We start from the raw sequence: 15,554 nt of genomic DNA on the forward strand, positions 1-15,554 counted from the left end.
TAATTAGCGATATCTAGCTTAAAGAATAGTCTCAATAGCCTCTTGACTCTATTTGAACTCTCTTAGCCACTGATACCTTACTCTGTTACATTTTTTTTCTCTCTTTTGGTCTGGAAGTTATTCTTGATCCCACAGTGCCAAGGCCTGGCTCATCCCTGGGATCCCATGTCCCATATTGCCAGGGTAACTTTTGCCTCTGTGTCATGTCCCATGTAGGGTGGAGGGTAATGATTTTACTTACAGAGTTGAGCTGAGAGAGAGTGAGGCCACATCTGAGCAACAAAAGAGATTTTCTGGAAGTAATTCTTAGGCATAGCTATAAGTTTAGCTTCTCCACTACAGACATAGGCTTCACAGGAGAAGCCTCAAGATCAAGGGCTTGACCTATTGACTTGTAAGTTCCCAATGTTTGAAACAGCATCAATGGTTTCCCTGGTGGTAAACGTAATAGTTACTTATTATTTCTCCCATCCCTCAAGGGACTTTGCCAAAACTTTTAAATTATCTGCTCAAAATACTCTGGGATGTATCCAGGTATTGCCTTAAACTTTGCAGAATTATAAGCCCCCATTCCTATACTGGGTTCCATGTGTTTCAGTTGTTTAAATGAGTTATCCAGACACATTGAGTTAAATTAGTGCTACGAAAGTTTAGCTTTTAGACAACCTATACCTCTCTTCCCTTGATCTCATTGGGTAAGTGAAGTTCTAAAATACAAACTGTGTCCTCCTTACCCCTGTATTCTGATTTACCTTAGTCCCAACCTGATTGGCTTCATTCTTATCTGTAATTGAAGCCTCATCTCTCTTTTTTTTTTTTTTGGTTCCTTTTGGTTTTATATAGCAGTGCTGACTTTCAGAGCTGCAAGAACTCCAACTACTGAATCTTAGGTGTCACACAGGTAGCTAGAGTTCCAGGAAGATACGAGGTTATACATATATAGCATAGCATCTCAAAATCTAGAAATAACATTTACACCTCCAGACTAAATTGACTGCTATAAGAGTTTACAATGTAGGTCCCAACTTTATATAAGTATTTTCTAAAAGAAACCATACAATATTTGTTGTTTTGCTTCTGGATTATTTTGTATCACTTAATGTCCCCAAGGTTCATTCACCTCATCACATGCCTTACAATTTCATTCCTTTCTGTAGCAGCGCAATATTCTATCATGTGCATACACCACAGTGCCCCATTCTAGTTCTCAGTCAGTGTATCCTTCAGTCACCTCCTTCCATTGGGCATCAAGGATAATGTCCACAGTCAACAATCCATGTCTCACATTATTCTCACTTAGTTGTATAATCATCAAAACGCTCAATTTTAGGCAGTTTTCATTGCCTCAAAGAGAAAAATAACCAATAAACACACCCTCACCAAATAGAAAATCCAGACCTCCCCTTAATTCTTGTCCTCCCGCTACTGCCCCAGTTTTTTACCTCAGGTATTGCTGTGGTACTGTTGATATCTTCTTGTTAAATATAGACCATAGCCAGCAATAGAGTTTTCCCCCTATGTCCCTCTGTTATTTACTCTTTGTACAAGATTCATATCTTTGAAGTAGTTCATGCAACAATTCACTTATATTTGTTGTGTTAATCAGTAGGATACATGGCTCTAACCAACCCCTTTCAATCATGTTCACCTTCAATATGACAATATTACTTACAGACTCACTAATGAACTGCCTTCACTTTTGTCCATTCCCTCCATTTAAGTTCAACCTTACTAGGTAACCATTCACCTATCTCTAGCTTCTGTGTATCTCTGGGTCCCCTGTATTCAATATTATCAACCTCTGAGTTTACCTTTACTAGGGTCATAATAGTGAAATCATACAATATCTATCCTTTTCTGCCTGGCTTATTTCACTTAACATTATTTATATCCTCAAGGTTCATCCATGTTGTCATATGCTTCAGGATCTCATTTCATCTTACTGCTGCATAGTATTCCATTGTGTATATATATATATACCACATTTTATTTATTCACTCATCTATTGATAGGCACTTGGATTGTTTCCATCTTCTAGTGATTGTGAATAGTGCTGCTGTGAACATCAGTGGGAAGATGTCTGTTTGTGTCACTGCTTTCAACTCTTCTGAGTATATACTAAGTAGTGGTATTGCCAGGTCATAGGGCAACTTGATATTTAGTTTTCTAAGGAACTGCCAAACTGTCTTCCATAGCAGCTGTACCATTCCCATCAGCAGTGCATAAGTGTTCCACTTTTTCCACATCCTCTCCAACATTTGTAGTTTATGTAGAACAAGATGTGAGGTGGTATCTCATTATAGGCTTCATCTGCATTTCCCTTATAGCTGATGAAAATGAACATCTCTTCATGTATTTTTTAGTAATCTGTATTTGCTCTTTGGAAAAAAATCTGTTCATATCTTTATCCCATTTTATGATTGGATTGTTCTTTTGTTGTGGAGTTGTATGATTTCTTTATGTAATCAGGATATCAAACCTTTATATGCTACATGATTTCCAAATATTTTCTCCCAGTGAGTTGACTGCCTTTTCACTGTTTTTTTTATTATTATTTTTAATTATTTATTAATTAAAAAAAATTTAACAACAAATGAACTAAAACATTAACATGTGATCATTCTGTTCTACATATATAATCAGTAATCACAGTATAATCACTTAGTTGCATATTCATCATTTCCTTTTCACTGTTTTGACAAAGACTTTTGAGGGCACAGAAGCATTTGAGTTTGAGGAGTTCCCATTTATTTATTTCTTCTTTCATTGCTTGTACTTTGAGTGTAAAGTTTACAAAGCTGCCTCCTACGACTAGGTCTTAAAGAAATTTCCTTATATTTTCTTCTAGGAATTTTATGGCACTGACTCTTATATTTAGGTCTTTAATCCACTTTGAGTTAATTTATGTAAGGTGAGTATCCTCATTCATTATTTTGACTGTTGTTATCCAGTTCTGCCCTGTACATTTATTGAAAAGACTATTCTGTCCCAGCTTAATGGATTTGGGGACCTTGTTGAAGATCAATTGACCATAGATTTGGTGGTCTATCTCCACATTCTTGATTTGATTCCATTGGTCAATACTTTTATCTTTGTGCCCGTACCGTGCTGTTTTGACCATTGTAGCTTTCTGATAAGCTTTAAAATCAGGAAGTGTTAATCCTCCCACTTCATTCTTCTTTTCAATGGATAATTTTAGCTATTCAAGTTCTCTTTCCCTTCCAAATGAATTTGATAACTTTCCCAAGCCTTCAAAGTAGGTTGTTGGAATTTTGATTGGTATTGCATTGAATCTGTGGATCAATTTGGTAGAATTGACATCTTAACTACATTTAACCTTCCTATCCATAAAAAGGGAATGTCTTTCCATCTGTTTAAATCTTCTTTGGTTCCTTTTAGCAATGTTATGTAGTTTTCTGTGTAGAGATCCTTTACATCCCTAGGTAAGTTTATTTTTAGACACTGATTCTTTTAGTTGCTATTTTGAATGGAATGGAATTTTTTCCTTGTCTTCTCAGGTCATTCCTCTGTATAGAAAATTACTGATTTTTGCATATTAATCTTTTATCCTACCAACTTTGCTGAATTTGTTTGTTAGTTCAAGAAGCTTTGTCAAAGATTTCTCGGATTGTCCATGTGTAATATCATGTCATCTGCAAATAATGAAAGTTTTACTTCTTCCTTTCTCATTTGGATGCCTTTTATTTCTTTTTCCTGCTTGACTGCTCTAGCAAGAACTTCTTGTATGATGTTGGAAGGGCATACGTGTTCATGGATTGGAAGACTTAATATAGTTAAGATGTCAATTCTACCTAAATTGATTTACAGATTCAATGCAATACCAATTAAAATCCCCAAAACTTACTTTTGCGAAGCAGAAAAACCAATAACCAAATTTATCTGGAGGGGCAGGGTGCCCCAAATAGCTAAAAATATCCTGAGAAAGAAAAATGAAGTTGGAGGCGTCATGCTACCTGACTTTAAGGTGTATTGTGAGGCTACAGTGGTCAAAACAGCATGGTACTGGCATAAAGATAGATATACTTGACCAATGGAATCGAATAGAGTATTCAGATATAGACCCTCTCATCTATGGACAATTGATCTTTGATAAAGCAGACAAGCCAATTCACCTGGGACAGAACAGTCTTTTCAATAAATGGTGCCTAGAGAACTGGATATCCACATGCAAAAGAATGTAAGACGATCCATATCTCACACCCTATACAAAAATTAACTCAAAATGGATTAAAGACCTAAACATTAGATTTTGCGTCTATATTCATAAGAGAGATTGGCCTGTAGTTTTCTTTTCTTGTAATATCTTTGTCTGGCTTTGGTATGAGGGTGATGTTGGCTTTGTAGAATGAGTTAGGTAGCTTTCCCTGCTCTTCAATTTTTTTGAAGAGTTTGAGCAGGATTGGTGCTAATTCTTTCTTGAATGTTTGGTAGAATTCACATGTGAAGCCATCTGGTCCTGGACTTTTCTTTTTGGGGAGCTTCTTAATGACTGATTCAGTTTCTTTCCTTGTGATTGGTTTGTTGAGGTCGTCTATTTCTTCTCGAGTCAAAGTTGGTTGTTCCTGACTTTCTAGGAAGTTGTCCATTTCATCTACATTGTTGAGTTTATTAGCATAAAGTTGTTCATAGTATCCTCTCATTACTTTCTTTATTTCTGTAGGGTCAGTGGTTATGTCTCCTCTTCTATTTCTGATTTTATTTATTTGCATCCTCTCTCTTCTTTTTGTCAACCTCACTAAGGGTCCATCAATCTTAATGATTTTCTCGTAGAACCAACTTCTGGTTTTGTTGATTTTCTCAATTGTTTTCATGTTCTCAGTTTCATTTATTTCTGCTCTAATCTTCATTATTTCTTTCCTTTTATTTGCTTTGGGATTAATTTGCTGTTCTTTCTCTAGTTCTTCCAAGTGGACTGTTAATTCCTCGATTTTTGCTCTTTCTTCTTTTCTGATATAGGCATTTAGGGCAATAAATTTCCCTCTAAGCACTGCCTTTGCTGCATCCCATAAATTTTGATATGTTTTGTTTTCATTTTCATTTGCCTCAAGATATTAACTGACTTCTCATAATTTCTCCCTTGTACCACTGGTTGTTTAAGAGTGTGTTGTTGAGCCTCCATATATTTGTGAATTTTCTGGCTCTCTGCGTATTATTGATTTCCAACTTCATTCCTTTATGATCTGAGAAAGTGTTTTGTATGATTTCAGTCTTTTTACATTTATTGAGACTTGCTTTGTGATGCAGCATATGGTCTATCTTTGAGAGTGATCCATGAGCACTTGAGAAAAAAGTGTACCCTGCTGTTGTGGGGTGTAATGTTCTGTATATGTCTGTTAAGTCTAACTCATTTATTGTATTATTCAAATTGTTTCTTTATTGATCCTCTGTCTGGATGTTCTGTCCATTGATGCGAGTTGGGAATTGAAGTCTACAACTATTATGGTAGATGTGTCTATTTCTCTTTTCAGTGTTTGCCTCATGTATTTTGGAGCATTCTTGCTTGATGCATATTTATGATTGTTATGTCTTCTTGTTTTATTAGTAGATAGTGTCCTTCTTTGTCTCTTTTAACTGTTTTACATTTGAAGTCTAATTTGTTGGCTGTTAGTACAGCTAGCTACTCCTGCTCTTTTCTGATTGTTTTTTCATGGAATATCTTTTCCCAACCTTTCACTTTCAACCTATGTTATCCTTGGGTCTAAGATGCATTTCCTATAGATAGCATATAGATGGGTCCTGTTTTTCAATCCATTCTGCCAGCCTATGTCTTTTGATTGAGGAGTTTAATCCATTAACATTTAGTGTTATTACTGTACAGGCCTTATTTTCTTCTACAATTTTGCCTTTTGGATTTTTATGTCATATCTCATTTTTCCTCCTTTTACCTTTACTGATAGTCTTCATTTCTATACTCTTCTCCACACCTCTCTCTCCTATCTTTTCCTATCTGTCTCTAGTACTCCCTTTAGTATTTCTTGCAGAGCCAGTCTCTTGGTCACAAATTCCTTCAGTGATTTTTTGTCTGAAAATGTTTTGATTTCTCCCTCATTTTTGAAGGGCAGTTTTGCTGGATATAGAATTCTTGGTTGGCATTTTTTCTCTTTCAGTAATTTAAATATATCATCCCACTGTCTTCTCGTCTCCATGGTTTCTGCTGAGAAATCTACACATAGTCTTATTGGGCTTCCCTTGTATGTGATGGATTGCTTTTCTCTTGCTGCTTTCAAGATTCTCTCTTTCTCTTTGACCTCTGACATTCTGATTAGTAAGTGTCTTGGAGTACGTCTGTTTGGATCTATTCTGTTTGGGGTATGCTGTACTTCTTGGATCTGTAATTTTAAGTCTTTCATAAGAGTTAGGAAGTTTTCAGTGATAATTTCCTCCATTAGTTTTTCTCCTCCTTTCCCCTTCTGGGACATCCACAACACATATATTCATCTGCTTCATGTTGTCATTCAATTCCCTGAGTCCCTGAGTCCCTGTTCGTATTTTTCCATTTTTTCCCTATATTTTCTTTTGCTTGTCAGATTTCAGATGTCTTGTCCTCCAGTTCACTAATCCTATCTTCTGCCTCTTGAAATCTGACATTGTAGGTTTCCTTTGTTTATTTCATCTCTTCTATTGTGGCATTCATTCCCATAAGTTCTGTGATTTTTGTTTTTTCAGACTTTCAGTTTCTTCTTTTTGTTCATTCCTTGCCTTCTCTATATCCTCCCTCAGTTCATTGATTTGATTTTTGTTGAGGTTTTCCATGTCTGTTCAAACATTCTGAATTGTTTCAACCCCTGTATCTCATTTGAATTGTTGGTTTGTTCCTTTGACTGGGCCATATCTTCAATTTTCCTAGTATGATTCGTTTTGTTTGTTTTTTTGCTGGCATCTAGGCATTTAATTACCTTAATTAGTTCATTCTGGAGATTGTTTTCATTTTTTTTTCCCTAGGATTTTTTTGCTGGATGACTTTGTTCTCTATCTGTTCTTTGACATTCAGTTCAGCTTTTTCTTGTCCTATAGGTTAGGTTTTGTTTAATAGATCGGAATTTTTCAGTTCGTGGTTTTTGTTTCTTGCCCTGCCTGTATGGTGCCTTTCCCCCACCTCTTGGGAGGGTCTACTTAGGTATTATAGAGCCCAGTCAGATTTTCCCAGACCGAACTGGTCTCCTCTCAACAAGAAATAGTGACCTGTATCAACTTTCCCTGAGGGTGAGACCCAGAAGATTTAAAGGTTTTCCTATGAAGTCTCTGGACTTTGCATGTTTCCTGTCCTGCCCAGTATGTGGCACTTTTCTGCCTGCAGGTCCCACCGGTATAAGATGATGCGGTACCTTTAACTTCAGCAGACTCTCCCTGCTGGGGGTGTGGTGGAGACAGAGGAGAGGTTGTAGGCTGGCTTTAATCACTTCACTTTTCCAGACCCTGGGGTCTGAATTCCGTGAGGGAAGGATTCCACCTGAGCTGGGCCCCACCCCTCTCCTGGGGAAGGGACAGGCTCCAGACAAGCTCTCAAACAAGCTCAATTCTGCCTATGCCTGGGGCAGTGGAGCCCGAGAAGCCTTGCAGCTGTATCCAAAGAGTAATCAATCCCTAGGAACACAGCCTCAAAAGAGAAAAAAATTCTTTTCAGAACAGGACCCCGTTCCTCTGGTGTGCCAATCAAGAGCTTAGTTGGTACATTGCTCTGTTACCTCCAGGTCCTAGGTGCCCCCTCCTTTCCTTATTGACGAAATAAACAACGGAAACAAAAAAAAAACCCTCTGTTTTTTTTTTCTTTTTTCTTTTTCTGTCAGTCCTGCCACCACCCCCACCCCCACCCCCCAGCACCTGGGCAATACCAGCAACTCCGCTTTTACTTGAGGTTCAGCTGAGCTGGCGGCCTATTTTTAGTAATCAGAACTTGTTAATTAATTCCACATTTGGAGTTTTGTTGCACTCAGCCCCTGCTGCTAGTAAAGTCCCTTTCCTTTACCCTCTGGGAAGCAGCCTGTGGCCACCACAACTTGGGTAGCTCACAGTTTTGGGAGGGCTCATAGCCAGTCTGTCTGGATCAGATTGGAGTACGCTGTGTGTCCAGTCACTGACGTGGCCCTAGCAGTTGTTCTGTACTGTTCCTGGCTATTTACTAACTGCTCTGGAGGACAAACTAAATCCCACACCTCGCTAAACTGCCATCTTGGCTCTCACCCTTCAGTTCTCCTGTGCTTGGTTTTTGACATCTTCTATTTCTTCTTGAGTCAGGGTAGCTTGTTTATGTGTTTCTAGAAATTTGTCTGTTTCATTTAAATTATCTAGTGTGTTGGTGTGTAGTTCATAGTATCCTCTTATAATTTTTTTTTTTTTTATTATTTCTTCAGGGTCCATGGTAACAACCCCCCTCGTTTCTGATTTTATTTGCTTCCTTTCTCTTTTTTTCTTTGCCAGCCTAGCTAGGGGTCCATCAATTTTACTGATTTTTCTTAGAGAATCAACTTTTAGTTTTAGTGATTCTTTCTGTTGTTTCTTGTTCTACAATTCATTTATTTCTGCTTTAATTCATGTTATTTCTCTTGTATTTGCTTTAGGGTTAGTTTACTGTTCTTTTTCTAGTTCTTCCAGGTAAGCCTTTAAGTCCTGATTTTTCCTCTTCTTTTTTAATAAAGGAATTTAGGGCAATAAATTTCCCTCTCAGCACTTCCTTTGCTGCATCCTATAAATGTTCATATGTTGTGTTCTCATTTTCATTTGTCTCCTGATATTTACCTATTTCTCAAGCAATTTCTTCTTTGACCTACTGATTGTGTAAGAATGCATTATTTAATCTCCGTATATTTGTGAAAGTTCTTGTTCTTTGGTGGTTATTGATTTCCAGCTTCATTCTGATATGATCAGAGAAAGTGCTTTGAATAATTTCAGTCTTTTAAAATTTATAACTACCTGTTTCAAATGCATAACATATTATCTATGTTAAATTAACAGTTTAAAAAGATTTCCTAAACTAATAGGAGGAGGGGGAAAAAAAGAACAATTTATCTCCTAATTGTGTTACTTTATACAGTGTTAGCATTTTTCTTTCCAAGTAATGTTTGATTAGAAAATGGAAATTAGAAACCTTTTCTTCTTTTCTTTTTTCTTTCTATTGACTCCTGACCTCCAGAGAAAATCAGTCTTGGAGTACAGAAATGTCAAATGTTTTAATCTTTGCACTTTTTTAAAAGAAAAATAAAAAATGCTTTGCTATTGGAGGAAAGTTAAGAAAAAGACATTCGATGTCGTTTAATAAATTTAAAAAAAATTAAGGAAGGAAAAGTGGTGCTACGATGAAATAAGGTAGAAAAAATAAATACAAATGTGGAGACTATTAATAGTTGAGTTCTCTCTGCCATGTACCAGATAACGAAATGCCAGGTATGGCTACATGCCTTATATCGATTATTTTACCTTACTAAAGGAGCGTACATATGTAGAAATGGTCTACAGTCTCAAATACACAAAAAGGCAAAATTCTGTAGAGTTAATATCATTTCTTTTGAATTCCTAGTGCATGATGGCGAAGACGTAAAGCTGAGTTGTGTTTTTGAGCCCACAGGCTTGAAAGATGGTATAATTTCTGTTGGCTGTAGCTGAATGCTGTAGTCGGCTCTTTGTCAGGCATTTAAGGGGGTATACCAAACCAAAGGGCCCAGACCTTTTCAGATCCCCTTGATTATGAAGGCTTCACTGCCTATATTCTTGGGTTATTGCAGATGCAGAAACATCCATAATAATCTCAAGAGTGTTTTCCCCTTCTCAGGAAGGAGAAAAGTTTATTATAAAAAAATTAATTTTTATTAATTGCCAGTGTTAGATGAGCATTGCTATCTCAATTTTATGAGCTTAAAAAGATTAAGAACCTTGCAAAAATCACAGTACATGTGTCTGATTCCAAATTATTTTTTTTCCATTATAGTAAACTATCTCACACTTCCAGATGGAGTATACTGTTCAATATTAAACTGTAACCTTGCAGTCTGTCCTAGTCTCGATCTCAGAACCTGAACTCTACTTAAAAGGCTATACCTCACTCTGGGATTCTGCCATTATAAAGAATGTTTTCTCTGGATTGCCCATAGTTTTAGACTTTTTAAGTACTACACTGTACGGCCTCTCATATCATATGTAATATTTACCGAACCTTTATTAGTACTTACTTGAGTTACCATTTAATCTTCACAAGAATTCCCTGAGGGTCAAATATTTTAGATTCTCCATCTTATGTTTGAGCAAACTAAGGCTTAGAATTAGCATTAAATAATTTGCCCAAGGTAATAAAGCTACTTTCAGAGCCAAGGCTCCATCTCCTTTTGTCTGATACCTGTTAACATTTCTATAATCTTAAATTCTTATTTTCTGTTCCCTAGCTTCGTTCTCTTATCATTTAAGCCCTTATAACTTTAATCTTGGTATACTATTCAGCTTCTATCTAAAACTACTCTTAACAAATCTCATTTTTCTTCTATGGCTTTCATCCCCTCCCTGGCTTCTGAACACATAGAAATCAAGTCAAGCTCTTTAGCATTACACATGAGCCCATCCGTTCATCACCCTGCCCCATTCCCTTTCCCCCATACGATACTGAATATTCAGGCAATACCATCCATCTTTTTTTTTTTTTTTCGCATGGGCAGGCACCAGGACATGAACCCAGGTCTCTGGGATGGCAGGCAAGAACTCTGCCTGCTGATCCACCGTCACCCACCCAATACCATCCATCTTAAAGGTCCCTGAATGCAGTGAACAGTAATTGTTTTATAGTTCTATGCCTTTGCATATTGTTCTTCTCTCTGTGATGTACTCAACTCCTTGACTATTAATTCCTTAAATTCCAACTGTCTGGTTTCATTTTTCCCTTTCCTATCATATAGTAATTATTCTTACCTTTGTGATTTCTCTTGTAAATGATTTATTAATTTCTCCCTTTCTGTCTTTATTTAATCTATTTGTTCATTGAGCAAGTTATTTACAAACATTATTGACAAGATTGAACACCTTGAGGAAAGGGACTTTGCTTTTTTTAAGTTGGTATCCCCAGACCCATACTACAATAATGGAGTCATGAGGTCCCCTTGCTTATGAAGGCTTCACTGCCTATATTCTTGGGTTATTGCAGATGCAGAAACATCCATAACAATCTCAAGAGTATTTTCCCCTTCTCAGGAAGAAGAAAACTGTATTATAAAAAAATTAATTTTTATTAATAGCCAGTGTTAGATGAGCATTGCCATCTCAATTTTATGAGCTTAAAAGATTAAGAACCTTGCAAAAATCACACTACATGTCTCTGATTCCAAATTATTTTTTTCCATTATAGTAAACTATCTTAATTTGCTGATTGTATTGTTTAAAGATATATTCAAGAATAACACAAAACTGTATATGCTCAGCTTTTAGTTTACCAGTTCGGGTTCTAAATTTTTTTTTTTTTTTTTACTTTATACACTTTATTTTTTGGCAGTGTAAATACAATATCATTGTAAAGCCTGTGTTTGTACAGTAAGTTATATAAACCAATTTAAAATGAAGGCAAACCAGGAAAAAATCTACAGATGCGGATATCAGCATTTCTTAAATTCTAAATATTAATAACATTAACTTAAATACCATTTGATTAGCTATCAAAAATATATATATTCTCAAATATTATGTAGAAGGTTATTAGAAACAACTTTGCTGTAATGACCTATTTGAAAATTTGAACATTTTCAAATTTTTGACTCCAAGAAAATATAAAGATCCAAATGTTTTTATAATTAACATATGAATATCTTATCTCATGATATCATAACATTTAAAAATTATTTTATCTGATTTTACTATAGCTATTTGGCTTTCTTTTGGTCACAGCTTACAATAGAACATCTGTTTATCTTTTTACTTTCAATCTATTTGTATCCCTGAGTCTAAGATAAATCTCTTGTGAGTAGCATATAGATAGATCATATTATTTAATCTGTTCTGTCACGCTGTGTCCTTTTTTTTTTAAGAAAACAAACAATACACTTAGAACCACCAACAATGGATATTTTAGTTAGCTTAACCATAGGCATATTTAAATACAGTATCCATATAATCATTGTAAAGCCTTTGTTTGCACAGTAAATTTCAGAAACCAATTTAAAATTAACGCAATAAGGAAAAAAATCTGCATATTCAGATAGTGACGTTCTTAAATTCTAAGTATTAAACACTAACTTAGATACCATTTGATCAGCTGTCAAAACTGAATGTTCTCAAAATATCAAGTAGAAAGTGCTTAAGAGTATCTGCATTGCTATAATAATGACCTATGTTACAAAATATTTTTCTGATTTCAGAAAAATATGAAGATAGAAATATTTTTACAGTTAACATATGGAATTCTTAGCCACCTAAAATGGATATCATAGTTAGTCAAGCTGTGTCTTTTAATTAGTGAGTTTAGTCCATTAGCCTTCAAAATTATTACTATAAAACCAAATCTTGGGTCTAGCATCTTATCCAATGTCTGTAAATACAAATACCAGAATTTCTTAAATTCTAAATATTAAACAGTAATTTAAATACCATTTGATTAGTTTTCAGAACTGTGAAGGTTCTCAAAACATCAAGTAGAAGGTTATTACAAATATCAGCCTTGCTATAGTAATGACTATGTTACTGAACAATTTCAAGTTTTGCATATCAGGTGAATATAAAGATACAAGTATTTTTACAATTAATATATGAAAATCTTAGCCACCAAAAATGGATATGTTGGTTAGCTTATCCATAGGCACATTCAATAAAATATAATCATTGTAAAGCCTACGTTTGTACGGTAAGATTCATAAATGAAGTTAAAATTAAGGTGCAGTGGAAAAAAGCTAGAGATACAGATAACCGAGTTCCTTGAAATCTAAATATTAAACCCTAACTTAATCACCATTTGATTAGTTATCAAAACTGTGTGCATTCTCAAAATATCAAGTAGAAAGTTATTAAAAACTTCAACTTTGCTATAATAATAACCTATATTGATAAACGTTTTCAAGTTTTTTATTTTAGGAAAATATAAAGATACAAATGCTTTTACAGTTAACATGAAAATCTTTTCTCTTAGATTCTAGATTTTAATACTTATTATACAGATATAAAATACAATAAAAATCACAATAACCAAAGAAGCAGCAGAAGCCATATGACCTTTTCTATGAAATATTAGCTGCCAAAAAATGTGCCTGTGACTTAGCTGCCATTAATTCTAGTATCTAATGGCCCATGGTCCTTGAAAGTTTTCAGTGGATTCAATAGAAGCAACAGTTAACAATGTGAATATTTTGTATAAGATAGCTTCTGTGTTTAGTATTTTCTGCTGTTAGGCACAAGGTCTTTGGCATTATTGTTCCTGGTATGTTCAAAACATACCAGTAAAATTCTGTGGGTTTCCTGGGCTAGATAATAGGTATATATGCAGTAATGCCACATTTTGTATAAAAATAGCCAGAGGAAGGTGTTATTCTAATAGCTATTTCTCCTTTCATGTTAACTTTTCTGTAAGCTTATTATGTGATTGTAAAAATGAGACAGAATATATTAAAGTTGGATACTGAAAGAAGACTTTATCATTTACTCTTGATGCTTTTACAAATTAGATGGCCATTACTGAACCATATATAAAGCTGAATTCTTTGAAGGAAAATTTTTATCTTTCTACAGTGACTTTATGTGACTAAATTCAGATATTGAGATAGTTATTTTTTGTTTGTTTGTTTTTGTTTTTTTGTATGCTGTGTGGTGGGGGTCACATTTCATTCTTTTTCCATGTGAGTATATCCCTATTGCTGAAATTTTACCCATTTGCTGAAGTTTTTTATTTTGGGTTTTTTGTTTGTTTGTTTGGAAAATGCATGGGCTAGGATTTGAACCCCAGTCCCCCGCATGGCAGGCAGGAATTGATGTCTTAATGATTGCTATTTTATCATGTGTAAATAAATTTTTTTTAAATTTATTGGTTTTCATTTAAAAAACTAAAATTCCTTACATAAGCATGTCTAAAGGGAGCATTTCTTTATAATTGCTTTTAGCTTGGATGCAGCTGACCTCGTTTACAATACTGATACTACCATATTGCCATCTGATAATTGGTTCAAAAGGGTTAGAAATGAAGTTAAAGTTAGGAACAAAACTGCAAAAAAGATATTCAGTTCTTTGACACCATTTGACTTTCCTGTGGAGAGATCCAGAATTTAGTCAGAGAAATTATTCTAAGTTCTGTATTTAGGAAAGCTGTATCTGGGGATGAAATATGTCTCCTTTACTCTGGGAAACATGGTTTACCTATACAACTTCTTTTGCTAGTTTACACATGCTGTAATTCTAGTCTTAGGTGGGTGACCTTCTAAACTCTTGAGGTTAATATATCATCAAAGAGATGGGGTTAGCAGGGCTTATTTATTGGCCTCAGGATATTCCAAAAGTACTGAAAGCTTAGGACTTAATTGAGGAGGGTAGTGTAGACTTTGAAACAAGAATTTAAAAATTTGCCTGCTGTTGAAGGCAGGTGATATGTACTCTTGATGTCAGTTATTCTACTAGTACAATAAAGTCCAGACAGTATCTTAGAGTAGTAGGTAAAGAAGCTGAACTTGACTCAAGTCTATAAGCAGTGCTAATAGTGGACTAGTGAATATGCTTCTGATCACAGTTTTTCACACTGTAAGTGGTAACCCTTTTAGTGGGTCTCAATCAGCATTTAAAAAAAGCGATATAGAATGGGAAATGCCAAAATGCACTGTATATAGTAAGGCTAAGTATTCTGTTTCAGTGCACACACACACTCACGTGTGTAAAATATAAAATATACATGTGCACTAAAGAGATCAGAAAGAAATGGGTGGGGTAGGGACAAGAGTTGAGGTCAGACTGAGCAAACTGGAGCTATATATGCCTCAAGGAATGAGGAGTAAAGATTAAAATAAATGCTAAATATGATTAGAGAAAAACAGTGGGATAGGATGAACAGTTTTAGATTACTAGGGATCTTTGTTAAGTACCTTATACCCATTTTAATAATCTCCTAGTGATGGTATAAAGTAGGTATTATATTCATTTTACCTTAATAAATAGGAAACAAGGTACAAGGAATTAACTTGTTCAGGATCATTTGAGTGGCAGAGCTGGAAATAAGCTTCCAAAAAATCACTCATTGTTTTGCTGCTGAGAGAGAGAGAAATCTGAGGAGCACAGTGGGTGGTAGCAGTGGGAGAGAAAACTTAAACAATCTTGAGGATACCAGGAAAAAAGATTATGACTTACATCGGCATGAGGTTACTTCCTAATGCCAAGCCTAAAAATCAGGTGGCTTCATCATCAAAAATATCAGCCTAAATCATGGTAGCTTCTGGCAAATAAACGTGGTGTTTTACTGGTTTTATTTTAAATTTCATTCTAGGCATCCTGTACAGATGGGAGACTTTTCAATCATTTGGAGACTGTTTGGCGTTTTAGCCCAGGTCTTCCTGGCTACCCAAGAACTTGTACTTTGGATTTTTCAGTAAGTCTCT

General features: G+C 35.2%; 1 protein-coding gene across 1 annotated transcript in view; it reads left to right on the forward strand.

Annotated features, from left to right (window-relative positions):
- COQ10B (coenzyme Q10B) overlaps window positions 1-15,554 on the forward strand; it is a 37,901-nt gene that overhangs the window by 19,592 nt on the left and 2,755 nt on the right. Inside the window, exon 4 of the mRNA XM_077154573.1 lies at window positions 15,443-15,544. Within this exon, the coding sequence (XP_077010688.1) occupies window positions 15,443-15,544 (102 nt within the window). The remainder of the gene's footprint in view (window positions 1-15,442; window positions 15,545-15,554) is intronic.

This window comes from Tamandua tetradactyla, chromosome 3 (assembly GCF_023851605.1).
Source record: "Tamandua tetradactyla isolate mTamTet1 chromosome 3, mTamTet1.pri, whole genome shotgun sequence".
NCBI lineage: Eukaryota > Metazoa > Chordata > Mammalia > Pilosa > Myrmecophagidae > Tamandua > Tamandua tetradactyla.